We start from the raw sequence: 26,623 nt of genomic DNA, 5'->3' as shown, positions 1-26,623 counted from the left end.
AACCTCGGCCTCCCGGGTTCAAGTGATTCTTCTGCCTCAGCCTCCCGAGTAGCTGGGACTACAGGCGCACTCTACCACACCCAGGTAATTTTTTGTATTTTTAGTAGAGATGGGGTTTCACCGTGTTAGTCAGGATGGTGTTGGTCGCCTGACCTCGTGAACTGCCTGCATCGGCCTCCCAAAGTGCTGGGATTACAGGCATGAGCCACTGCACCCGCCCCAGGATAGTCTCTTTAATGCATTGGGACAACCGGACATCCATGTGCAGGAAAGTGAACTTCAACCTAAACCTCACACCTTACCCCGAAACTAGAAAGGATCATAGATCTAAATGTAAAACCTGACACTGTAAAACTTCTAGAAGAAAACGTAAGAGGTCCGGGCACGGTGGCTCACGCCTGTAATCCCAGCACTCTGGGAGGTCAAGGCAGGTGGATCACCTGAGGTCAGGAGTTTGAGGCTAGCCTGGCCAACATAGTGAAACCCCATCTCTACTAAAAATACAAAAATTAGCCAGGCATGGTGGTGAATGCCTGTAGTCCCAGCTACTCAGGAGGCTAAGGCAGGAGAATCGCTTGAATCCAGGAAGCGGAGGTTATAGCGAGCTGAGATCACACCACTGCACTCCAGCCTGGGCGACAGAGTGAGACCGCGTCTCAAAAAAAAAAAAAAGAAAACATAAGAGAAAATCTTTGTGATCTTGGATGAAAGCTTTTAGCTATCAGCTGAGTATGGTGGCTCACGCCTGTAATCCTAGTACTTTGGGAGGCTGAAGTAGGAGGATCACTTGAGCCCAGGAAGTCGAGGCTGCAGTGAGCTATGACTATGCCACTGTACTCCAGCCTGGGTGACAGAGCAAGACATTGCCTCTGCAAGGGGGAAAAAGAAACTTCTTAAATATAACACCAAAACTCAATGCATAAAATAAAATATTGATAAATTATACTTCATCAAAATTGAAAATTTTTGGCCAGGTGCAGTGGCTCACGCCTGTAATCCCAGCACTTTGGGAGGCCAAGGCAGGTGGATCACCAGAGGTCAGAAGTTCAAGACCAACCTGACTAACATGGTGAAACTGCGTCTCTACTAAATACAAAAAGTTAGCCAGGCATGGTGGTGCATGCCTGTAATCCCAGCTACTTGGGAGGCTGAGGCAGGAGAATTGCTTGAACCCGGGAGGCAGAGGTTGCAATGAGCCAGTTTGCACCATTGCACTCTAGCCTGGGCAACAAGAACAAAACTCCATCTCAAAAAAAAAAAAAAAAAAGGAAAGTTTTGTTCTGAGAAAACTAGTTAGGAAAGTGAAAAGACCAGCAACAGACTGGGAGAAAATACAGGTATTTGGAAATCACATATCCAGCAAATTACTCATATTTAGAATATTCAAAGAATTTTAAAAACTCAGGCCAAGCACGGTGGCTCACGCCTGTAATCTCAGCACGTTGGGAGGCCTAGGCAGGTGGATTACCTGAGCCCAGGAGTTTGAGACCAGCCTAGGCAATGTGGCAAAACCCTGTTTCTACTAAAAATATAAAAAAATTAGCCGGGTGTAGCAGTGCACACCTGTAGTCCCAGCTACTCAGGTGGTTGAGGCATGAGAATCGCTTGAACCCAGGAGGTGGAGGTTGCCAGCGAGCCGAGATCCATGCCACTGCACTCCAGCCATGGGGGGCAGAGTGAGACCCTTACTCAAAATAAATAAATAAGCTGGGCACAGTGGCTCACCCCTGTAATCCCAGCACTTTGGGAGGCCGACGCGGGCAGATCACCTGAGGTCAGGAGTTCAAGACCAGCCTGACCAACATGGAGAAACCCCATCTTTACTGAAAAAACAAAATTAGTCGGGTGTGGTGGCGCATGCCTGTAATCCCAGCTACTCAGGAAGCTGAGGCAGAAGAATCGCTTGAACCCAGGAGGCGGAGGTTGCGGTGAGCCGAGATTGCACCATTGCACTCCAGCCTGGGCAACAAGAGTGAAACTCTGTCTCAAATAAATAAATAAGTTAATTAATTAAAATTAAAACTCAACAGTAAGAAAACAACCCAGTAAAAACTGGGCAAAGACAAGATATGGGATGGCAAAAAAAAAAAATCACATGAAGACAAGCGTGGCATGATTAGTCATTAGCACAATGAGATGCCACAGCATACCTATTAGAATGATTAAACTTTTAAAAACAAAAACTGAAAGTACAGGTGCTGGGAAAGACAGGAAGCAACTATAACTCTCACACATTGCTGTTTGGAAAACAAAGTGATAGCGCTACTCAAGGGAAAAGGTCTGGCAGTTTCTTACCAAGTTAAACATACATTTACCATATAACCCAGCATTTCTACTCCTGGGTCTTTACCCAGAAGAAAGATAGACTTATGTTAAAGAAAAACCTACATAGGAGTGCTGATAGTGGCGTTATTCGTTGGCACATGGATCAGTGTTCTCCAGGAGCTAGATTAGGGCTGAGTCAGTAAGCTTCCTTGCAGATGGAGTCCCTGTCTGGATCTGCAAAGGCCACCTGTCCCAGCCCTGACTGTTTTATACTAATAGATTCATTTGAGCAAGGCCTAGAGCTCATCCACTGTCCCACACCGTGGGCTGATGGACACCTGCTGTGAGCTGATTCAGCTCCCTCAGCATACTTTCCATGGCCAAAGATCGTCAGTTACACTGAGGGCAAACTAATCGTAAGGACTGGGGTGAGCATAGGTTTCTGCTAAATGATGCCTGGACCTTTGTACCAGAAAAAAACAAGGCTATGAGCCTTACTACTAGCTGGGTCTTCAGGAATTTTTAGCTAGTCTAACAACATGACTCGTCATTATGCACAAATACTAATAGCAAAACTTAGTTTGAGGAAATAATGGTGATGTTCCTTTACAGATCTTATCAACATTTCTATGAACAAAACTTTGACTTGGTTTCTGTTTCAGATCACAAAAATGGACAGCACTTTATAATACCTCAAATGGCAGACAGGTAAGCTCATTGAAATACCAGTTAGTTTTGTCTATCGCTAATATTTCCTTGGTTGTATTATGTTTAAGTATATTATATTTTGTGTTTAACAAAGCCCATACATTTTTCTCTTTTATGGCTCTACCATTTGGAAATAAGACGGCTGTAAGTAAACCACTATATAAAACTTAAGTTTCAAAGAACACAAGTAGCAATTTTACTAATAGGAAAATTGAAACCAGTGATATTGTCACTGTTTTAGCCAGTTGTGACAGTATTTTGTATTTATTTATTTACAGAATACTTCTGTATTATAGGAGATTACATTATCTATGACAGGGGTTGGCAGACTTTTCTTCTCAAGGGCCAATTAATAGATATTTTAGACTTTGTGGGTAATATGGCCGCTTTCGCAACAGCTTAACTCTACTGTTGTAGATGAAAGCATCTGTGGACACTCTATAAATGAATGGGTGTGTCTATTCCAGTGAAATTTTATTTCTGGACACTGAAATTTGAATTTCAAATAGTTTTCACGTTATGAAATATTGTTTTTTCTTTTTGCCCCCAAACATTTTAAAACGTAAAAACCATTCCTAGCTCAACTGAACAAAAAGAAGGCCATAATTTTGCTGACCCCTGGTCTATAAGAGCAGATGAGTTCTTTGCTACAGGAATGATCCTTAAACCCTTGTTTTGCAAGTTACCTTTGCACGGAAACTGTCAAGAGTTTATGAAATGACTAACTGCTATTCCAGATATAATCTTGCCATCCCGATCTTTTACATCTTCCCTTTTTGTTTTTTTTTTTTTTTTTTTTTTTTTTGCTTTGGTAGAGACAGGGTCTTGCTATGTTACCCAGGCTGGTTGCAAACTCTGGGACTCAAGCAATCCACCTGCCCTGGCCTCCCTACGAGCAACTACATCTGGCCTTGTATTTTCTTTTCTTTCTTTTTTTTTTTTTTTTTTTGAGACAGAGTCTTGCTCTGTCGCCCAGACTGGAGTGCAATGGTGCAGTCTAGGCTTACGGCAACCTCCACCTCCCAGGTTCAAGCAATTCTCCTGTCTCCGCCTCCCGAGTTGCTGGGGCTATGGGTGCGTGCCACCACACCAGGCTAATTTTTTGTAATTTTAGTAGAGATGGGGTTTCACCATGTTGGCCAGGCTGGTCTCAAACCCCTGACCTCACCAGGCGCAGTGGCTCACACCTGTAATCCCAGCACTTTGAGAGGCCGAGGCGGGTGGATCACGAGGTCAGGAGTTCGAGACCAGCCTGGCCAAGATGGTGAAACCCTGTCTCTACTAAAAATACAAAAATTAGCCAGGCACAGTGGCGTGCGCCTGTAATCCCAGCTACTCTGGAGGCTGAGGCAGGAGAATTGCTTAAACCCTGGTGGCAGAGATTGCAGTGAGCTGAGATTGCGCCACTGCACTCCAGCCTGGGTGACAGAGTGAGACTCCATCTCAAAAAAAAAAAAAACAACCCTCACCTTGTGATCCTCCCACCTCGGCCTCCCAACGTGCTGGGATTATAGGCGGGAGCCATCGAGCCCGACATATTTTCTTATATCATGCTTTTTTTTTAATACTTCAAAAATTGTGACTCCTCACATAAGGGCCTGGAAGGTAACCTGGCAATAGCTTTTGTCGTTTAGTTGGTGGACGATTTTTTTTTCCTCTTTAACACTTACATGATTGTGGTAGTTCAGAAGGAGTTACTTTCACCAGATTGTTCTGTTTAGAGCTCCTCACTGACTCTATTGGGCTGTAGAATGCTTGGTTCTAACATGGTCCATGAACTGTAATTAATATTTTTATCTCTCGGGTGTCTTAAACTTTACAGAGTTCACAAGTCTGGCTTTATTTATTTGCTTATTAGCTTTGTATGTTTTCTTAGCAGCCTGGATTTGTCTGAATTGGCAAAAGCTGCTAAGAAGAAACTTCAATCTGTGAGTATTTCTCTGTACTGGTTTTCTCTAGTATGAGAATCAGTGCACCCTGCTGATACCTACTCTCAATGCAGGTTACCTATTGCGTCTGATGACTTTATTTCATACATTTATTTGTTAAACTAGAAGCAGACTGTTGAGTATACAGCAGTGACGGCCACAAGGACTATTAAGTTCAGTATATTCAGTTCATTGGTTCTGCTTCAGATAATCTCATTTTTCTCTATCATGTAACAAGTGCAGATGGCACCTTTGGCATTAGGCAGTTGTTCTCCTCAGGAGAGTTCCCTAGTTCCTCTCAGTGTCATGAGTAAGTAGGGCACGCGTTCTTGGGGTGACTTAGCCACGTAGGGTTCTAGAGCTGGTAAATGATAATGCTGAAATGGTGGCGAGTCCCATAGATTCACTGGCTGCCATTTGGATCCAGCCATATTGTAACCCTCTTTCCCATCCCATGCCATTCATCAGTGCTTTTTAAATTTCTGCTGTTAAAAGCTGGTGGTCTTGGCCCACGTGTGTGCTCAGAGTTTGCCGGCTCTGCGCCACAACCTCCCTTTAGCCTGTGTCTTTCTTCCAGACTGCCCACCTCAGCCTTAGGAAAGGCCTAAGGGCCCAAGGCCTCAAGGCCCTGGGAAATCTACTTCTCTGGGATTGACTTCTCTTTGTCTAGTTCTCTCACATGAAGCCTCACCAGGGCACTTCTCTCCACTTTAACCACCAAAGTATACTCCTCAGCTGTTCCCATTGCTCTTTGGATCAGAACCAAGATTCTTAACTTCTTTTTGTAACCTGTAAGAGCATCATTCAGCTCTCACCTTTCAGAGATTGCCCTGCTTCCCATCTGGTTCCATGTGTGTGTGTGTGTGTGTGTGTATGTGTCTTTAGATTAACACGCTCTGAGGCCATAAGCTGCACATTCAAGTCCTCTTCCAGGAATCCTCGTTTGCCTACAGCGTTTGCCTTTCCCAGCTTCCATCTCTCTGATTCAAGGACCTGAAATCTGACCAGTGTAGGTAGCGGCTTTCCCAAAGCCTGACTCTGACATTGCAGCTTCCCTCATTTATGACTTTCTCCTCATTTCTGTTTTCACAGAAGACCCTTTACTAAAACTTCATATAATAGTATTAAATATTACATTAAATGAATTTATCCTTACTAGTATTTAACTGTATTATGAAATAAATGTGTTTTATGCAATTTGTTTGGTGTCTCTGTGTTCTGTATCTACAGTTTTGTGTGTCTTTGTGTTTTATTGCCTTAAGAAAGTTGTAAACTAAGATGATCAAGATGATAAGCTTTGGAGTCAGATAGCACTAAATATTGTGTGATTTCCTTTTAATTACAATCTGTAAGTAAATTTTATTATAAATAATTCAAACCTAGATAAAAACCCACATTTTCTTAGACTATCCTACATTTGCTTCACTGGAAGCTGCATGAAAGCTGAGATTATGCTTGTAATATCTCTAGCACGTGGCAGGCATGAAGTAAAGACCTGGAACAGAGTCTCGTATAGCTCTCAAGAGCTGCAGCTCTGGGTCAGACTGGTCAGTACATATCTCAGCCCTGCCAAGCTTCCTAGCCTCCCTGTGCCTTGGCATCCTCTCATAGAAGAGGGAGATAAGGATCCTGCAGGGGCTGCCGACCAGAACTGCTCAGAATGGGCTGCCACCATTACTTGTTGACCCTCACCCTGTGGTCTCCTCCTCACAGGTGACCATCTTATCAGCGCCAGGTCAGTGTTTATCCTCCAGTATCCTCCTCCTGTCCTCCCTCTCTTCCTCCCTTCATCCTTTCTTTCCTTTCTCTTTTCCTTCCCTCCCTCCTGATGAAGAACTGAGAGAAATATAACAAAGGCTAATGTATTCCTTGAATGAGTAAATGTTAGCATTTTCGAAGATGTAAACTTGGATCTCAGGTCTGTCACTAGTTTTGTGACTTTAGGCAAGCTACTATCTTCTCTGCCTCAGTTTTCTTGTCTTAAAAATGGGACAATAGTAGTTCCTGTTTTCATAGAGGTGTTATAAGTGAAATATGATACTGTTAGCACAGTGCCTGGGATATAAGCCCATAATCAGCGTTGGCCATTGTAGTTGTTGCTAGTAATAATAACATTAGCTTGTAGTCCCATGGAGGAAGAAACTAGATATTTATGAAGCAAAGTCAAGCTCCCAATCCTTCAACATCTTGTCTAGCAACAGGCTCTCTGGGTTTGTTTTTAATTATAGTGCGACCACATTTGGGAAGATTTGGAAAATAGAGAAAGGGGACCATCCTCATTGCTATACTCTTAATGGAGTCAGGCTCAATATTTTGGTACATTTCTTTCAGTTCTTATTTTATATGCATATCTTTTTTTAAAACTGGAACTTAATCATAATTGTAGACGTTTATAACCTGCTTTTTTCACTCAGTAATATATGGTACCCATTTTAACATGTTCCTATGAGGTCTCTGTAACCAGCACTTGTTTTTTTTTTTTTTCGAGACAAGGTCTCACTCCGTCACCCAGGCTGGCGTGCAGTGGTGCCATCGTGGCTCACTGCAGCCTTGAACTCCCAGGCTCAAGTGAGTGATCTTCCTGCCTCTGCCTCCCAAAGTGTTGGGATTATAGGCATGAGCCACCACACCCAGCCTGTAGCCAGCATTTTAAATTGCTGCATTAAATCCCTTCTGGCCAGCCAGTGCCTCTTTTCTGGCCCCTTTTAAAGTGTGAGGTACCATGTGTGGATGTAAGGAACCCAATAGGGAATATAACAGATTCAGCATCTGCCCTCCCAAAGCAGATGTCAGACAGTTTAAGAGTCACAACTACCACGTGTCAAGGTGTTTCATGAGGCAGAAAGTGCAGAGAGAGGCGGAGCCACCCCAGAAGAGGCTTAACCTCATCTGGGCCAGGAAGACCTCAATTATCCTCCATGTGCCCAGGGAGGCACTGCAGGCTGTGAGGTGGTTGTTGTGTGCTGAAGAGTCAGGCTGTGCTTTGGTAGGAAGCTTCCTTCTGGAGACTGAAGCAGTAGGACTGCTACTGAGAAAGAGAGCAAAGAAACTCAGCTGAGGTCTGGGTCACGTTTTTGTGCAAGGGCACATTTTATCCTCGCAAAACAGCATGTCTTTTGCTTTTCTTTTTTTTTTTTTGAGATAGGGTCTCACTCTGTCACCCAGCCTGGAGTGCAGTGGTGTGATCTTGGCTCACTGCAGCCTTGATATCCTGGGCTGAAGTGATCCTCCTGCCTCAGCCTCCTGAGTAGTTGGCACTACAAGTGTGCACCACCACGCCCAGCTAGTTTTTGTATTTTCTGTAGAGGCAGGGTTTCACCATGTTGCCCAGGCCGGTCTCGAACTCCTGGGCTTAAGCAATCCACCTGCCTCAGTCTCCCAAAGTGCTGGGATTATAGGTGTGCACCACTGAGCCTGGCTGTTTTTGCAAGGGTATAGGATCCCTTATACTTTGGGGAACTGATAAGCACTTTCAAGTGCAGAAAAGGAGGCTTACAGGATGATATCACAAGAAGAGTAGAGAACTGGAACCTACTTCTGAGATGATGCACTTTAGATGCCTCTTAGCTCCTTAATAGCAGCAGCTCTGTCTGTGTCATAAAGTAGTGAAATTGCTGTGGTTGGCAGACATTTCTAGAGGCCCTGTACGATTTTGAAAATGTTATGTCTGTTTAACAGTGGGTATGTACCAAGCACTGGCATTGGATAAGACGTAGGCAATAAAAGGGTGACTAAGTCGCAGTTCCCTCTCATCCTCCTGGTGTTAATCGTTGTCCCTTGTGTTCCTGATATTTTTTATTTTCAGCTAAGTAATCATTTGTTTGAAGAACTTGCCATGGATGTGTACGATGAAGTTGACAGGCGAGAGACGGATGCAGGTGACTTGATGTGGCTTTATCTAATAAGTTTCTGTTATCAGTGGGCAGTGAAAAGCTGCCAGGCTCAGTGTTTTACTAGTCCAATTTCTGCTGTCCTGATGGTGCGAGTGTCGACGTTTGCCTTTGCGTGTGTTGGCTTCAGAGTGTGTTTCCCCTCGTAGTGCGTGAGCTGTGCCTCCCAGGAGCAGTGGCACACAGGCGTGATGAGGTTTGTCTCTGGCTCTTTCCTCTGACTAGTCTGGCTTGCCACGCAAAACCACAGCGCCCTGGTAACTGAGACAACGGTCGTCCCCTTTCTTCCGGTCAATCCTGAGTACTCATCAACACGAAATCAGGCAAGTGGCTCAGTTTGGAAAGGAATAGTAGTTGGGGAATGGCTGATGTCATGTTTCATTTTTCCCAGGAAAACTATTCTAAATGTTTTGATTGATTAAAATTTAATATCCTTTATACATATACACACACACAATCCCCAAATTGATAAGAAAAACAATAGACTATAAATAAATGACTGGGAAAGAATATGAAACAATTCACAGAAGAAATATAAATGGCTTACAAATGTGAAGAAATGTTTAACCTTGTCAGTAATCTAAGAAAGCAACTTAAAAGCATTAGTGCAAGTTTTATCAGTCAAATTAATAAAATATATAATAAAGGATACTCCAGACCGGTAAGGATGTGGTAAGCTGAGCTTTCTCTTGCAACAGATAGAACTTTAAATTGCTGTAGATGTTAGAAAAGCAATTTGTTTACCAGTTTCAGAAGCCTCAAAATTAAGTACATCCTTTTACATGGGAATTCCTCATTTGAGAATATGCTCTAATAAAATAAAAATAGATTTATGCACATGATTTTCATCAAAGCACCACTGTATACAATAGAGCATTAAAAACAGCTAACACATCCATCAAGAGGAGAAATGTTGAATGAATTATGAAGGTGTTTTAGTCTTTATAATTAGCAGCTATATATAAGGATAGGGAATATCTAGACTATGATTTTGTTTAACTTAAAATTTTTTTTTTTTTGAGACGGAGTCTTGCTGTGTTGTCCAGGCTAGAGTGCAGTGGCACCATCTCAGCTCACTGCAACCTCCACCTCCCGGACCCAAGCGATTCTCTTGCCTCAGCCTCCCCAAGTAGCTAGGATTACAGGCACCTGCCACCATGCCTGGCTAATTTTTGTACAAAGTCCTGACCTCAAGTGATCCTCCCGCCTCAGCCTCCCAAGGTTCTGGGATTACAGGCGTGAGCCACTGCGCCCGGCCTTAACTTAAAATTTAAAAATTCCCCTCAAAATTAATTTATTATTACTGGGTCTACTTCCAAACTGAAGCATTAATAGAAGAAAAGCATTCAGTAGACCCATTTTATTTTTGCTTACCAAAATAGACCTGCACTGTGAGAACAATGCATATGTGAGAAATGCCATAACATTTGTTATGAAATTCTCTTATATAAATGGTTTTAAACTGTTCATATGGAAAACAAGCATTAACTTGGTTTGATTATGGCTGGGATTAATTGTACTTTGATCATGCCAGAAGAAAGTATTTGCAGAAGTCTGTCAATAGTCTGACTAGTTTTATGTGACTATTTATGTATATATTTTTACACTGGGAAATATTTCCAATTATTTTCCCACCTTTAGGGCAGACAGAAGTTAGCTCGGTTCAACGCCCATGAGTTTGCCACGCTGGTCATTGACATTCTCAGTGACGCCAAGAGGAGACAGCAGGGCAGTTCTCTCTCGGGTTCAAAAGGTAACTGCTCAAACCTCCAAACACTTGCATTTTTTGGCCCTCTAAATTTGACTCAGGTGTTAAAGTTATAAACTAATTAAAGCAGTCATCAACATGACAGTTCTATAGGTTTTTGGTTTTTTGTTTGTTTTTTTACTTTAAGTTCCGGGATACCTGTGCAGAATGTGCAGGCTTGTTACGTAGGTATACGTGTGCCATGGTGGTTTGCCGCACCTATTGAGCTGTCCTCTAGGTTCCCTCCCCTCAGCCCCAACCCCTGTAAGTTTTATTGGTAGTATATTGTGATAAATAGTTTACCTGTCTGAGCCCTGATGAATTAACTATATTTCAAAGTTATTAACTGCTACACATATTTATCTTATATATGATTTCTGTTTTGTTTTGGGACACTTAACCTACCCTGTAAAATTGCATCCTGAAATTAACCCAAAACTCTGGCTTAGATCTTGTTAAAGGACATAAGAAAATAAACTCTTCTTGGCCGGGCGTGGTGGCTCACACCTGTAATACCAGCACTTTGGGAGGCCGAAGGCGGGTGGATCACCTGACGTCAGGAGTTCGAGACCAGCCTGGCCAACATGGTGAAACTACTTCTCTACTAAAAATACAAAAATTAGCAAGGCATGGTGGCGGGCGCCTGTAATCCCAGCTACCCAGGAGGCTGAGGCAGGAGAATCACTTGAACCTGGGAGGCGGAGGTTGCAGTGAGCCGAGATTGCACCACTGCACTCCAGCCTGAGTGACAGAGCAAGACTCCGTCTCAAAAAAAAAAAAAAAAAAAAGGAAAAACTCTCCCTGATTGAAACTGCATAATATCTGCTGTTGCTTACCTACAAAACTGAGTTCAACATAATTAAAATTTGTTGCCATAAACTTTAAATGTCTTCAGTGAGAATTACTGTGATATACAATTATAAGGAGAGCTCTGAGCATCTGTTTCACCGGTGCCCTGTTGAGTCTAGTTCAGTAGCCCAGGTCCTGTCTGCATGCTTAGGAATGTCCTTCCTCTCCAGCCCTATTATTGTATCCATATTGGTTTTTTCTAATTATAGAAATTAGACGTTTTTCATTGTAAGTCATTTAAGCAAAAGAAATATGTACCATAAAAATTAAGTTTTCAGTCAGTATCACATTCCCCAAAGACAGTAATCATTAACTGACAACAACTCATTCGTTCTTCTTTCCTGTTCAGGAATTTGATTTTATCTGTTCAACCAGGAATAAGGAAGTTCTGAAAAGGTTTATTAAATTTTGGTGAAGGCACAGTGACAAGAGTCTTTGGATAAGTTTAAAGTCTTAAAATGGCCTGGGTGTGGTGCCTTACGCCTGTAATCCCAGCACTTTGAGAGGCTGAGGCGGACAGATCATTTGAGGTCAGGAGTTCGAGATCAGCCTGGCCAACATGGTGAAATCCATCTCTACTAAAAATACAAAAAAATTAGCTGGGCGTGGTGGCACGCGCCTATAATCCCAGCTACTCAGGAGACTGAGGCAGGAGAATTGCATGAACCTGGGAGACAGAGGTTGCAGTGAGCCGAGATCACACCACTGCACTCTAACCTGAGCAACAGAGTGAGACTCTGTCTCAAAAAAAAAAAATTGGGGGCCAGGCACGGTGGCTCACACCTGTAATCCCAGCACTTTGGGAGGCTGAGGTGGGCAGATCATGAGGTCAGGAGATTGAGACCATCCTGGCTAACATGGTGAAACCCCGTCTCTACTAAAACTACAAAAAATTAGCCAGGCATGGTGGTGGGCACCTATAGTCCCAGCTACTCAGGAGGCTGAGGCAGGAGAATGGCGTGAACCTGGGAGGCAGAGCTTGCAGTGAGCCAAGATTGTGCCACTGCACTCCAGCCTGAGTGACAGCAATACTCCGTTTCAAAAAAAAAAAAAATTTTAACTTAAAAAACAAAGTCTTAAAAAATACCTGCTCTTTGATTTGATAATTCCATTCTTAGGTATTAACTGAAGGGAAATCATCAGAGATGTTATATGTAGAACAACACAAACATTAGAAGCAACTAAGTAATAAAGAGGAACAATTAGTCACATTTTAAAATAGTACATACTGCACTTTGGGAGGCCAAGGCAGGCGGATCACGAGTTCAGGAGATCGAGACCATCCTGGCTAACACGGTGAAATCCTGTCTCTACTAAAAATACAAAAAATTAGCTGGGCATGGTGGCAGATGCCTGTGGTCCCAGCTACTCGGGAGGCTGAGGCAGGAGAATGGCGTGAACCCGGGAGGTGGAGCTTGCAGTGAGCCAAGATCGCGCCACTGCACTCTAGCCTGGGCGACAGAGCAAGACTCCGTCTCAAAAAAAAAAAAAAAAATACATACTTATCTTTTTTTAAAAGAATATGTAATTGTCTTAGTCCCTTTTCTGTGGCTATAAAAGAATACCTGAGACTGGGTAGTTCGTAAAGAAAAAAGGTTTATTTGGCTAATGATTCTGCTGACTGGAGGATTGGGCATCTGGTGAGAACCTCAGGCTGCTTCCACTCATGGAAGGTGAAGGGGTGCTACATGTGCAGAGATCACACGGTGAGAGAGGAAGCAAGAGAGCGAGGAGGGAGGTGCCAGGCTCTTTTCAATAACCAGGTCCTAGCAGGAACTAATAGAGCAAGAACTCACTACAAAGGGAGGGCATTGATCAGTTCATAAAGGATCCACCCCCATGACCCAAACACCTCCCTTTAGTCCTCCCCTCCAACATTGAGGATCACATTTCAACATGAGATTTGGAGGGAAGAAACATTTATACTATAGTAGTAATTATATGAGACAAAGTAATAAAGTTTGATTTTGTTTTGTTTTTTTTTTTGAGACGAGTCTCACTCTGTCGCCCAGGCTGGAGTGCAGTGGCGCGATCTTGGCTCACTGCAACCTCTGCCACCCAGGCTCAAGTGATTCTTGTGCCTTAGCCTCCTGAGTAGCTGGGATTACAGGTGTGCACCACCACACCCAGCTAATTTTTGTATTTTTTAGTAGAGACGGGGTTTCTCCATGTTGGCCAGGCTATTCTCGAATTCCCAGCCTTAAGCGATCTGCCCACCTCAGCCTCCCAAAGTGCTGGGATTACAGGCATGAGCCACCATACCTGGCCAAGTAATAAAGTTTTTAAAAGGTTTTGTATAACCCCAGTTTTGTAAGGAAAACATATTTATGTAAATATATGTGTACAAGTGAGTATACTACATGTAAATATAAATACACAATTGATCCTCATGTGCACATCCCATATTTACAAATTCATCTACTTGCTAAAATTTGTGACCTCAAAATTAATACAGCATTTTCAAGGTCACTGTAAGAAATGTACAGAGCAGAGAAAAAAATTGAGTCACCAAAAGCACATGTTTCCAGCTGAGATTGAACAGGGAGGAGACTCCTTGACTTCTTGTTTCTGCACTCATGCTATAAACAAGTGTCTGTGGTCTATTTAGTGCCATGTTAGTCATATTTGTGTACTTTTCATTGGTCATTTCACTGTTTTAAAATGGCCCCCTCCCGCCCAGGATCAATTGAGTGCCCAGGAGATTGAGGCTGCAGTGAGCCATGATCACGTCTGCACCCTAGCATGGGTGACCCTATCTCAAAAGTGTCTCCTTGGCCAGACGCGGTGGCTCACGCCTGTAATCCTAGCACTTTGGGAGGCTGAGGTGGGCTGATCACGAGGTCAGGAGTTCGAGACCAGCCTGACCAACATGGTGAAACTCTGTCTCTACTAAAAATACAAGAAAAATTAGCCAGGCATGGTGATGCGTGCCTGTAATCCCAGTTACTCAGGAGGCTGAGGCAGGAGAATCACTTGAACCCAGGAGGCGGAGGTTGCAGTGAGCTGAGATCGTGCCACTGCACTCCAGCCTGGATGACAGAGTGACTCCATCTCAAAAAAAAAAAAAAGTGCACACCTGAACAACATAGCAAGGCCCCATCTTTACCAAAAAATTTAAAAATTATCTAGGTGTGTTGGCATGTGTCTGTAGTCCTACATACTCAGGAGGCTGAGGCAGGAGGATCACTTGAGCCCAAGAGTTAGAAGCTATAGTGAGCTATGATTATATGCCAGTGCACTCCAGCCTGGGTGACATAGCGAGACCCTGTCTCAATAAAAAAAGAAAAAAAGTGGCCCCCAAGCATAGTCCTGAAGTGCTGTCTAGTGTTTCTAAGTGCAAGAAGGCTGTGATGTGCCCTACGGAGAAATGTGTGTTAAATAAGCATCATTCAGGCATGATTTATAGTGCCGTTGGCCATGAGTTCAATGTTAATGAATCAATACTATGTATTAAATAAGGTATCTTTAAACAGAAACACACGTAGAACAAGGTTATATATTGATTGGTTGATAACCCCAGAAGCACTGATCTAATATTGGCCAAGTCACAGCAACTTTTTAGAATATAACTACCAAGAGGCTGGGTGCGGTGGCTCACACCTGTAATCCCAGCACTTTGGGAGGCTGAGGTGGGCAGATCACGAGGTCAGAAGATCGAGACCTTCCTGGCTAACACGGTGAAACCCCGTCTCTACTAAAAAATACAAAAAAATTAGCTGGGTGTGGTGGCGGGCGCTTGTAGTCCTAGCTACTCAGGAGGCTGAGGCAGGAGAATGGCATGAACCCGGGAGGCAGAGTTTGCAGTGAGCCAAGATCATGCCACTGCACTCCAGCCTGGGCAACAGAGTGAGACTCTGTCTCAAAAAAAGAAAAGAACATAACTACCAAGCATAACAAGAATTGACTGTGTGTGGCTATAAGTGCTCAGAGAAAAACCTAGAAATAGATCAACAAATAACAATGGCTATAAGTGATTATCTTACTTGTTCATTAGTTTCTAAATTGAATATATTGACTATTCTGTAATTATATTTATGTGTTTTAAAATATTTAAACAGTTAAAATAGGACCTATCCTTTATTATTATTATTTTTTTTTTTTGAGACAGAGTCTCGCTGTCATCCGTGCTGGAGTGCAGTGGCGTAGTCTCGGCTCACTGCAACCTCCACCTTCTAGGTTCAAGCGATTCTCCTGCCTCAGCCTCCCAAGTAGCTGGGATTACAGATGTGCACCACCACGCCCAGCTAATTTTTGTATTTTTAGTAGGGATGGGGTTTTGCCATGTTGGCCAGGCTGGTCTCGAACTCGTGACCTCAAGTGATCCATCTGCCTCAGCCTCCCAAAGTGCTGGGATTACGGATGTGAGCCCCTGCGCCCAGCTAGGACCTAGTCCTTTTAAATAACCACAATTCATCACCCAGATATCATCCATCCATTGTTTCCTCAACATCTCTGGGAAACAATGTTAGAAGTCAGAGTTTGAGTTGCCTGAAAGAAATCAGAGAGACTTGGGTAGTTTGTGAAATCTTTTGTTCAAAGTGTATTAGATCCTCTAGAATAATCCCTGCTCCCTATGGAATAGACACTCCCTGTAACATGCACATGTGTATTTGTTTGATTCATTCTCCTCTATCTCTTTCTGTCACTGAGATGCAGGTAATTGACTAAATGCCAATGTTTCTATTCTTTTTTTTTTTTTTTTGAGACGGAGTCTTGCTCTGTCGCCCAGGTTGGAGTGCAGTGGCGTGATCTTGGCTCACTGCAAGCAGGTTCATGCCATTCTCCTGCCTCAGCCTCCCGAGTAGCTGGGACTATAGGCGCCCGCCACCACACCCGGCTAATTTTTTGTATTTTTATTAGAGACGGGGTTTCACCATGTTAACCAGGATGGTTTCGATCTCCTGACCTCGTGATCCGCCCGCCTCAGCCTCCCAAAGTGCTGGGATTACAGGCGTGAGCCACCGCGCCTGGCCCGATGCTTCTATTCTTTGAGTGCCTAGGTTCTGGCTCCAGTTTAACAATTTGCTTTCTGTTTTGATTGACATTACCTTGTAAATATGTTATAGGTATTCATAGAATTACAGTTTATCTTCCATTACCTACAGCCTTATCTTTATGACCTGGAGCTAGGCTCTATCTCTAGAAACTTGGGAACCTGCCTTCTTTATCTGAGCAGTTCCTTCCTAAGCCATCTGTTTAATTTGCCCATATTTGGCAGGTAGATGAGAGGAATGCTGGAGTCTCTTATGTAGCTGTCCACCTGGTTGAAAACTTTTTCTGTTATCTCTGTATTGGTGTGAATATAACATTGCCATTTCTGTCATTTTCTTTCAGTCCTTGTTCATTTTGTTTTTGTCTTTGTTTTTGCTCTTAGAGACAGGGCCTCACTCTGATGCCCAGGCTGGAGTACAGTGGTGCAGTCATGGTTCACTGCAGCCTCAATCTCCTGGGCTCAAGCAATCCTCCTGTCTTAGCCTCCTGAGTAGCTAGTAGCTGGGACTACAGGCCTGTGACACCAGGCCTGGATAATTTTTAAATTATTGTGTAGGGATGGAGTCTCATTGTGTTGCCTAGGTAGGTCTCAAACTCCTGGCCTCAAGCAGTTCTCCTCCTTGGCCTCCTAGAATGCTGGGATTACAGGCAAGAGCACAGCATTCAGTCCTTTAAGTCCTTTAAATGGCTAAACCAAAAAATCCTCTCCATAGTTTTTTGGAAGAAAAGCAATGTTTTAAGCCTGAAGTAAAGTTGTTTGCTTTTATTGATAGACAATGTGGAGCTCATACTGAAAACCATCAATAACCAGCACAGCGTTGAGAGTCAAGACAACGATCAGCCCGACTATGACAGTGTGGCATCAGACGAAGACACAGATTTGGAAACCACTGCAAGCAAAACAAACCGGCAGAAGGTGAGAGGCCATGCGTCCCATGGAAGGGCAAGCACGCATCAGCTGAGGGCTAGCCCTGCCAAAGCTGCTGTGCAGTGAGGTTGGGTTTGTTACTAGCTCAGGCCAAGCAAAGGTGAAACAAGGTTAAATGGTATTAAAATAGGGATCCTTGTCCCTGCATCACAGCCCTGCTGCAGTTGAGACTTTATAAAACTTGTGAGGAGTGATTGGTGTGTTTTATTCATTCAACAAGTGTTTACTGAGTGACTTCTCTGGATATTACTCTCCTGAATGAGGCCTCGTCCCTTTCCTGTGAGGCTCTCATTGCCTAGGAGAGAGAGAACTGCAGGAGAAGGCACAAAGTGATGTGTGTCATACGAAGCACACACAGGCTGAGGGAGTGAGCAGAGAGAGAACCTATGGCTGGGAGCATCAGGTAGGGCTGTGTCATAGGACAGCTCTTAAGATGCGCCTCAAGGGATGCTTGGGATTGGGGCATGTGGAGGAGTCAGAAAGAAAGTGAAACCAGGGCATCTAAGGGGAAGCTGGTCATGCATAGGGACAGCCTAAAAAGGTTGGGACTCGAAGCTGCAGCAGGAGGGGTATGACACCCGACGGAAGAGAGTGGGCCTCACAGGCAGTGCAGAGCCCAGGATGCCATGTCTGGGGAGGACTCTTCTGGTGGGTTAGAGAGTGGAGGGAGAGATCCATACTGGAGCTGATGCAGGCCACCCAAGGACCCATGCTAGGATGGTGCGGGTGGGAGAGACCTCAGCACCAGAGTGTGAGCTGGGGGAGAGGGCGGCAGGACCCCAGGCTGTGCACCCTCTGCTGACCCCCAGGACACACCCACAGAGGGGCTTGGCAATCATTTGAGAATGGATGAATAGGAAGGTAGAATAGAAAAGTCTTGGCAATAAGTCGGAAGGTTGAAGTGGGGAGATAGACTTATAGAAGATTTGTTTGGAGTTCTTCGGCCCACGACTGTGAGAAAGATGGCGTCATTAGCAGATGCAGGGGACACCCCTGCGCAGACTTACCGGAAGCCACCTGGTCACTCAGTGAGAGCCGAGGTCATTCCAAGACCCTCTGTGACCAGGCCCTCTGTCAACCACCTGGCCTCCTGCCCAATCCATCCCACACACCTGCTCCCTCTAGCTGAGCTCCACTGCAGGCTGGAATGTTCTTCCTCCAGATTCATGTGACTCATCCCCTCACCTCCTGGGCCTCTGCTCACCTCTCACCCACTCACAGGCTTACCCCAGCTCCCCGCTTAACATGCAGCCCCCTACCCTGCTCTGTCTTATCTTTTCCCACAGCACTCATCACCCTCAATCATGCAATATATATACTCTCTCATGCTGTTGGAATATAAACACCATGGAAGCAGGAATCTTTGTCTCTTTTCTAATATATCCCAAGCACCTAGAACACTGCCTAATGTTCAATGAAAATGTTGGAATGAATGAATTAATGAAAGAATGAATAAAAACAAAACAAGAGTGAACGAGAGAAAGGCTTACAAGACAGGACAGACCTCCTTAGACATTCATTGTCAGCATAGATGTGTAGCCTCACTGCCTGTTCTATTAGAAAATACTGACTTTCAAATTTTTTAAATAGGATAGTGACCCTACTTTTATGTTTTAGTTTTGCATTACTCTCAGAGGCCTTGATTTGGTTTGACTAACTTTGCAATTCAGCTGGCTTGGTCAGAATTTGAAATTCTTGAGCTGTTAGTCTTTAATGTTCTCGTCATCTCAGATTGTGAACGTTTTCCCAATTTATTTTTAGAGCCTAGATTCAGATTTATCAGATGGACCAGTCACTGTACAGGAATTTATGGAGGTCAAAAACGCTCTAGTGGCTTCTGAGGCCAAGATACAGCAGCTAATGAAGGTGAATAACAACTTGAGTGACGAGCTGAGAATTATGCAGAAAAAGGTAACATGTTAATAAATGCCAGGACGGTTGACGCTTTAATCCCATAGTACAAGGAAGAATCTCAGGCACTGTGATGTGGTCCGAGGAAAGAAAAACAGTTATTGTAACAGCCTTAGAAATCTTTGGGCCAAGTTGTCTTTTTGAAGCAGGATGTATTTGGATATTTAAAATGAAATATATCCAGAGTAAGTTCCCCAGGTAGGAGAAACCTAACATCTATTTAAGCATTTGTGCCCATTAGAATAACCCTTGCACTATTCTGTGCTTCCTGGAAACCTGGATGGGGCTCCATGGATGTGATTCTTCCCATTGCTAGGGAAGGATGATCACACCATGGAGACAGAGCCAATGAGAGCCCTGGGCAGGGGCATGTTTATCAGCATTCAAACCCTGCTCCCACCCTGGCAGCCCTATCCCACATCCCCACCTTATTGCTCACCAGTTTTTACTACTAACTTGTATTATCCCCAGAGCCTACAGGAGGGCCTGCCACAGAGTAGGTTCTCAAAAAATAAGAAAAAACATTTCATTTGTACCAGGAAGAGCTGCACACTGGTAAAAAACAATCTCATTTGCTCAGCATTTTCTCATTCATTACCTTTTGAGAGAATCAGAACCGTGTGAATATATTAATCCCTAAAAGGAGTGTGGTTGATGGTAGCAAGGAATACCCTTAGTAGGAGGGGGATTGTGTATGCAACTCTTTATGAGAAGGCTAAGTAAGGGAATTCGAAAAATTGCAAATTTTGCCCATGACTTTGTGGGTATCACTCATCATTCAGCTCTAAAATGAGATTTGGACACTTTACTTAACCAGAAACAAAATGAAATATATAATCTATGTCTTTAGGCTGTCATTTGAGAAGTAAGGTTTTCAAATCATTTTCAAGACCTGAGGACGTGGTACACTCCATGTGTGCCTGGACTCTTTTCAGTACTGCTTCCTAAAGGAAGGTGGAAGAACTAAAAAGGGGCCCATGCCCCTCTATTTACTAGGGAAGGAAATTGCTGTGCACTTTTGCCTGGGGTTTGGCCTAGGATTCTTTCGATGTTGACTTCTAGAGCATTTTTGAGACTTTTTGAAATAAATGGCTCTAATGCCTATAGTAGCAGGGAATGAAGAATGCTTAAGATCAGCTAGCCTTAAACGAACAGACACTTGTTCTGTGTCTCCCAGCCCTGTCTAGGGCTGCCGTGCAGCTGTAAACGAGACAGACCGAGAGCCCCTTTGTCATAACATACAGGACCTGTATTTTCTTTGCCTTCTTTGGAATATATTTTATTTAGTGGGTTATAGTTTGTTCCATTAATTGGACTAATAATTTTGACCAGGTGACTATTTCTGAAACATGCTGATTTTGCCACTGTAAATCAGTCTGCTGCACATCACCTTTTAAAATCTAACAATGCTTCTTTTAGTATTTTTGGAAATCACCAGAGAGAGCCTCATTATCTCTGAAAGCAAATGTCTTGAGCTTCTTTGAGAAATGCAAAGTGAAATTATTTGCTTTTGCTTATTGATTATCTCATCAATTCTTAGAAGTGCTTTTGATTTCTGAAACTATTGAATTGTCTATAACTTTTTATTTTCCCTTATACTCCTTCCAAATAAAAAAGTGTAGCCTGGTTCTTATTACGATAAACATCATTAAAATTTATGTGAAGACATCTCTCTAAATACAGAGTACTAACATTTTTAAAAATTGAAACCAAGAACTTGTGCTCATGAGAACACATTCAGACAAAATCCAGGCATGAAAAGTGTTAGGATAAAGTTTCAGATTTCAAGGCCTTAACTAAATAACTGCCACAGAGGCTTTTTATACAGACAAACACATGATCACATGCACCAGTGCCCCATTGAGGGACCTGTGTCAGTTACACACCTCAGTCCTTGAACCTTGACCATTTCACTCTAGGCCCTGGGTTCTCTAATGAATAGTTTCAACAGGCACTTCATGCCTGTCTGTATCCTGGAATGTAGAAATGTTCAGGGCTGCTTTGTCAGCTGCTTTGCAGCTGTTCTTTCCCTGGAAAGGGAATTGCAGATATGAGCTATACCCTGCCAGCCTTTGTGATATAAAAGCATTCTATCATTCTCTAATGGCTTGCTCTTCAAGGAAACAGAATGAGTGGTCTTTTTGTGGAAGAGGCAGTAAGTCACACTTTCACAGCAGTTTGGCATGATTAATATAAAGTATATGGAATTTGTTTATTTAGCAAAGATGTATTGATTATATTTCAAAGTTGGGTAAAGTTTTTAATATACATAAAGTTGACAAAGTAGCATGATTTGTATCTGATCTTTCACATTTAACAGTTGCTTGGAAAAGATGCTAATTAATGAAGAGGAGCAACTACTATTGGTGTATTTTTCACAGATTGGTGCTTTCTAAATAAAAATTGAAAGTAACTCCTAACATTGAATGGGTTTGCTACTGAAAAAGTAATGATCTTCTGGTGCAAACAGTTGCTTGTGGACTTAAACCTTGGCAGTGGTGGGGAATTTGGTCAGATTTTACAATCTCTGTCAAAGAGTAGACAGCTGAACTCACACCACACCCAGCTTATAAAATGTCCATGGAAGATGAAGGCGCACCAGAAGGGAAGGACCCTGCGCAGAATGGACGTGGTGAATGGTGTTTAAAATGCCAGATGCCAAAGAGTAACACGATTCCCTGCTGACCCCTTAACTCTAATCCATCCAGCACCATGGAGCAGCCTGCATGTGAGGAATGGAAGGAGCATTCAGGGCCTCCAAGTGACAGTCTCTAAAATGGGGTGGTGCCAGGCAGATTAGCATGTTCAAAGCTGACACCACTGAGGTCGTGTTTTTTGGGTGACAAAGCCAAAGGAGAGAAAGGCCAAATATTCCAGCCCTGGCCGAAAGATGATCACTCACCAGACGGAAGCAAACGTGCTGCGTGGAGCATCCATGCGAAGATGTCAATTCCATAGATCAATAGGTTTCCAGTTTTCTTCGTGATATGTTAATATAGCAAACTTACCATGATCTGGTTTTCTCTTTTTTCTTTTTTTTTTTTTTACAAAGTGCTGAATTGTTTGGAATATCAAGAGTATTATGTAATAAAAACTTGTTGATCATAATTTTTCTTGTTGGCTTTTTGGAAAGCAATAGGCGATCTGATTTTTCATAAGCTGAACTTCTGTCTTTCTTGCTTTGCAAAGCAACCCTAGTCATCTTTGTGCTGCTTCCATGGTGTCTGCTGTCATTTTTGGCCTTTGCAAATTGCTCAGGGCTCATTTGAAAAGCAAGTTATCTAAATGATGTTTTAATGATCTCGAACTCTTGCTTGAAACAGCCTTAGAATAATCCAGTGTACAGCTTGCCTGCAAACATTTCCCAGCCCCACCATGACAAATTTTTAAGTGGTTAGACATTTTGTTTTGAGGAAGTCCAAACCACAACTTTTCCGCATTCAGAAATGAAGCTATTTAATTTGCTTACGTGATGAAGGGAGTTGATTGTGTTTCACCCAATCCAGAAGAAAGGGTCCTTGTTTGTATTGGCTTTTTACTTTCAGCCCGGCTAGCTGTTACTGTCCTTATTGTTTAAAGCTGGTAGTTGTATTCATTTACTTGGTGTTTGCTTTTTCTGCTTGCTGTAAAAAAACACAGTCCCACTGCCAAACATTTCTTTCAGCTTCAAACACTCCAGAGTGAAAATTCGAACCTCAGGAAACAGGCCACAACCAATGTATATCAGGTGCAAACTGGTTCTGAGTACACAGACACTTCCAACCACTCTTCCTTAAAGAGACGTCCGTCTGCCCGGGGCAGTAGGCCCATGTCCATGTACGAGACCGGATCAGGTCAGAAACCGTATCTCCCAATGGGAGAAGCGAGCCGCCCCGAAGAGAGCAGGACGAGACTCCAGCCCTTCCCCGCGCACGTAAGTAACACCACTGGCGCTTCTGCTGTTCACTCTATGCAGCCTGACTACTCTGTTCCCTCTTCTGAACCTCAGGTCCCCACACCTCTGCTTTGCCAAATTGGACTAAGAGAGTTACCATTGTGTTTGCTGTATTAACATGTCCACAGATGCTTGCGATATTCCCACAAGCACACAGGGCCATGGGCTGATGGTTTCCTAACCAAGTTGGGGATTCTGGCTCTTGCCCGAACTGATGCTTTTTTCTCCCCCACATCCATGATTATTTCTCAACCAGCCAGTGTTGGAACTTTTTTTGGTAAAGCTTCCTTCCTTCTTCACTTCCAAAAACAAAAATAAATCATAAAGTTCACTCTCAGAAGGAAGTGTTGCCTTCTTGGAGCTAGACAGGGATGTGCCCCTTTAAGTACTGGAGCCCTTAGAATCCAAGACGTCTTTTCAGCTCCTCCTCAAGCAGGTGGCCTTGAGTCTGTGGCCCAGGTACCCAGGCAAGGCTGGAAGGCTCCAGGCCTCCGCAGCCTCTCCATGTGTGCTCAGTGTGCCTGCTAGGTTCGCTTCTGCATCCTGCTCCTCCCCCCGTGGTGGGGAAGTGTGGCTTTGTTGTCTCAGAAAAGGAAATGTAATACTCTACATCAGTCTTAGAAGCGCTGAATTCCAGAGATTGTGTTCTGCAGCAGGGTTCTTACAATCTTATTTTGCACTGGGATACATACTGTGTTATAAGGTTTTCAAATATATTTCTTCTGGATTACTTTATTATAAAAATATGTGTTTTGCCAAGATGTTACATTTAAACTTTTTCATGTGATGCTTTTTCAGAGAGTAGTATTTGTCTTTTTGAGTGTCAAAGTTTATTATTTCTTCAGTCAAATTTTATGGGAGTTTCCAAAAAAATTCTCAAGGTAGATGCAAAGCAAGGACATGGTTTCGTAAATTAAACCCTAGTTTAATTTTGTCAATTTTCAGTGTGGTAAAATTACAATATTGTTTTACTATAATTGGGAGTCTGTTATCTCAGATTCTTTTTAAGATATTTGGGTTTAACATTCTAAGGCAATTGATTTGATACATTTGATGTAATGGGAATGCCATTGAACTAAGTTAAGAATCTTTTTTTTTGAGACGGAGTCTCGCTCTGTCACCCAGGCTGGAGTGCAGTGGTGTGATCTCAGCTCACTGCAACCTTTACCTCCTGGGTTCAAGCAGTTCTCCTGCCTCAGCCTCCTGAGTAGCTGGGACTACAGGCACATGGTCCTGTGCCTGGCTAATTTTTTTGTGTTTTAGTAGAGACGGGGTTTCATCATGTTGCCCAGGCTGGTCTCAAACTCCTGAGCTCAGGCAATCCGCCCGCCTCAGCCTCCCAAAGTGCTAGGATTACAGGTGTGAGCTACCGCGCCCACCCTAAGTTAAGAATCTTATTTTTGTATAGCTGAAGACAAAATTTAGGAAAAGCAGCTTTGTTATTTTTCAGTGTACTTTCTTATTTTAGAAAAAATTAGAATATAAAGATATATCAGGAAGGCACTGTAATTGTACTAAAAATTAGATTGATAGCGTATAGCAACTTAGAATCATTTTTAGTTTCTCATTTCACATCAGTCCTGATTGAAAAACAAATATGCATTTCATAGTATCCATTAAAAAATTATTGACAAGTTTGACAAATTATGTTAGGTATTTCCCTTATGGAAAAGCAGCCTTATTAAATTCAGAGTAATTTCCAGGAGGTGTTTCACCAAAGGTTTAAGCATCTCTGGGGTCCTGTCACTGGTGGCCACTGAGATTGCAGCACTCACGTCACATAATGTGTGGTGTTCCAGGATTCTTTTACTGAAGCTGGCAAGGTGTTAGGTTTTTGGTTTGTTTTGTATTTTCCCGAGTGTGTTTCTCTTTCCCATTCCAGATCGGGAGGAGTGCACTTGTGACCTCCTCTTCATCTCTGCCTTCCTTCCCCTCCACACTTTCCTGGTCGAGGGACGAAAGCGCCCGAAGGGTTAAGTACATTCTGAATGGTCTGCTCTCTGGAGGAGGGGCCGAGCTCCTGGGCGCTTTGTGCTTGGGCTCTGGCCCTCCTGTCCCTCGCTAACTGCCCTTCCGTCCTGCATGAGGCAGCACTTCCTCCTGGTTTCTCACAGTGCATCAGGCTCACACTTGTGCACATGCACGCTCACCCATCGAGGGCGCCTCCCTTTCTCTAACCCCATACTGCTCATGTTCACATCATATTTAACAAAGTTTGCAAATCACCCTACAGCATTTATTCTGAGCAAACTGTTTTTTTAAACAACCAGAAAATTAGCTGGCTGCTGGTTAGATATTATAATAGGCCAAATTTGTTCAATTTGTTCAGGGCTCCAGTTGTCAGATTGAAACTGCTGTATGTGGACTCGCTGAAGTACTAAAATGTCATGCCTTTTTTTTTTTTTAACCTGTGACACATTTTATGTCAGCACCACAAGTGCTGATAAACCAAGGTTTACAAGTCCCTGCATCTTGAATCAGAATTGTAACACCTTGTGGCATTGGAGCTATGCAAGCAGCTGTTAACCTAAAGCTGTTCACTTGTACGGGTTGGTTAAACCTCACCTACTGGTGTATAATTTATGGTCTCAATAGCAGCGCATGATTCAGGTAAGCCCCTTTTAGAGTAGTCAGGCAGTAAGTATTGAGCACCTCCTCCATACACAGCGTTTTGGTAAGTCAATGAAAGGGTCCTAAGGACTTAGCTGGCACAGCCCCTGCTCCCAAAGGCACTGTCAATTAAAAAATACTTTCATGCATAAAGAGTGGTACGTGACCGCAACCTGGGAAAGCCGTGGAAAGAGCACAGGCTTTGAAAATCCACGTCCCAGTTCTGGCTCCATCTCTTTTTTAATGGAAGGGTAATGTAAGGTAAGAGGAGGAAGGTGGCTGTGGGTAAGGGACCACCTTTACAGGCAAGGTGGGGTTTGCACTGGGCCTTTGCCATTCCCTCCACACCTAGGAATTATGGAGAGCCTTTCTTTCCTAGTTCCAGTGGCATATGGATTACCAAGGCCCTTTCAGGATTCGTTTTTTTATTTTTTATTTTTTAGAGACAGAGTCTCATGTTGCCCAATCTGTAGTACAGTAGCTATTTACAGGCATGGTCATAGCGTACTGCAGCCTCAAACTCCTGGGCTCAAGCAGTCCTCCCACTTCAGGCTTCTGAGTAGCTAGGCCTACAGGCATGCGCCACCATGCCCTGACCCTTTTGGAATTCTTCAATTCACTTTCAGTCTATTAAGAATTCTCAGCCGAGTGCAGTGACTCACACACTTTGGGAGGCCTAGGCGGGTGGATTGCTTGAGCCCAGGAGTTCAAGACCAGCCTCAGCAACATGGCGAAATCCCATCCCTATAAAAAATATAAAAAATTATCCGGGTGTGTTGATGTGCACCTGTAGTCCCAGGTACTTGGGAGGCTGAGATGGGAGGATCACTTGAGCCCACCATGAGAGATCGAGGCTGCAGT

General features: G+C 43.4%; 1 protein-coding gene across 23 annotated transcripts in view; it reads left to right on the top strand.

The window, feature by feature from the left end:
* Positions 1-26,623, top strand: part of GIT2 (GIT ArfGAP 2) — a 70,373-nt gene that overhangs the window by 29,748 nt on the left and 14,002 nt on the right. For 3 of the 23 annotated variants that reach the window (XM_063694312.1, XM_019038907.4, XM_055359001.2), the window contains exons 8-16: positions 2,928-2,973; positions 4,850-4,901; positions 8,707-8,779; positions 9,017-9,114; positions 10,433-10,544; positions 17,153-17,295; positions 19,069-19,218; positions 22,883-23,131; positions 25,035-25,124. In XM_063694312.1, the coding sequence (XP_063550382.1) occupies positions 2,928-2,973; positions 4,850-4,901; positions 8,707-8,779; positions 9,017-9,114; positions 10,433-10,544; positions 17,153-17,295; positions 19,069-19,218; positions 22,883-23,131; positions 25,035-25,124 (1,013 nt within the window). Of the gene's footprint in view, positions 1-2,927; positions 2,974-4,849; positions 4,902-8,706; positions 8,780-9,016; positions 9,115-10,432; positions 10,545-17,152; positions 17,296-19,068; positions 19,219-21,538; positions 22,327-22,882; positions 23,132-25,034; positions 25,125-26,623 lie in introns of those variants that run through there. The other 20 variants (XM_063694313.1, XM_019038908.3, XM_063694316.1 and 17 more) reach the window with 18 other exon arrangements.

This window comes from Gorilla gorilla, chromosome 10, assembly GCF_029281585.2.
Source record: "Gorilla gorilla gorilla isolate KB3781 chromosome 10, NHGRI_mGorGor1-v2.1_pri, whole genome shotgun sequence".
In the NCBI taxonomy this organism is placed as follows: Eukaryota; Metazoa; Chordata; class Mammalia; order Primates; family Hominidae; genus Gorilla; species Gorilla gorilla.
The sequence above is the reverse complement of the archived record's forward strand: the minus strand, read 5'-3'. Positions and strand labels throughout refer to the sequence as shown.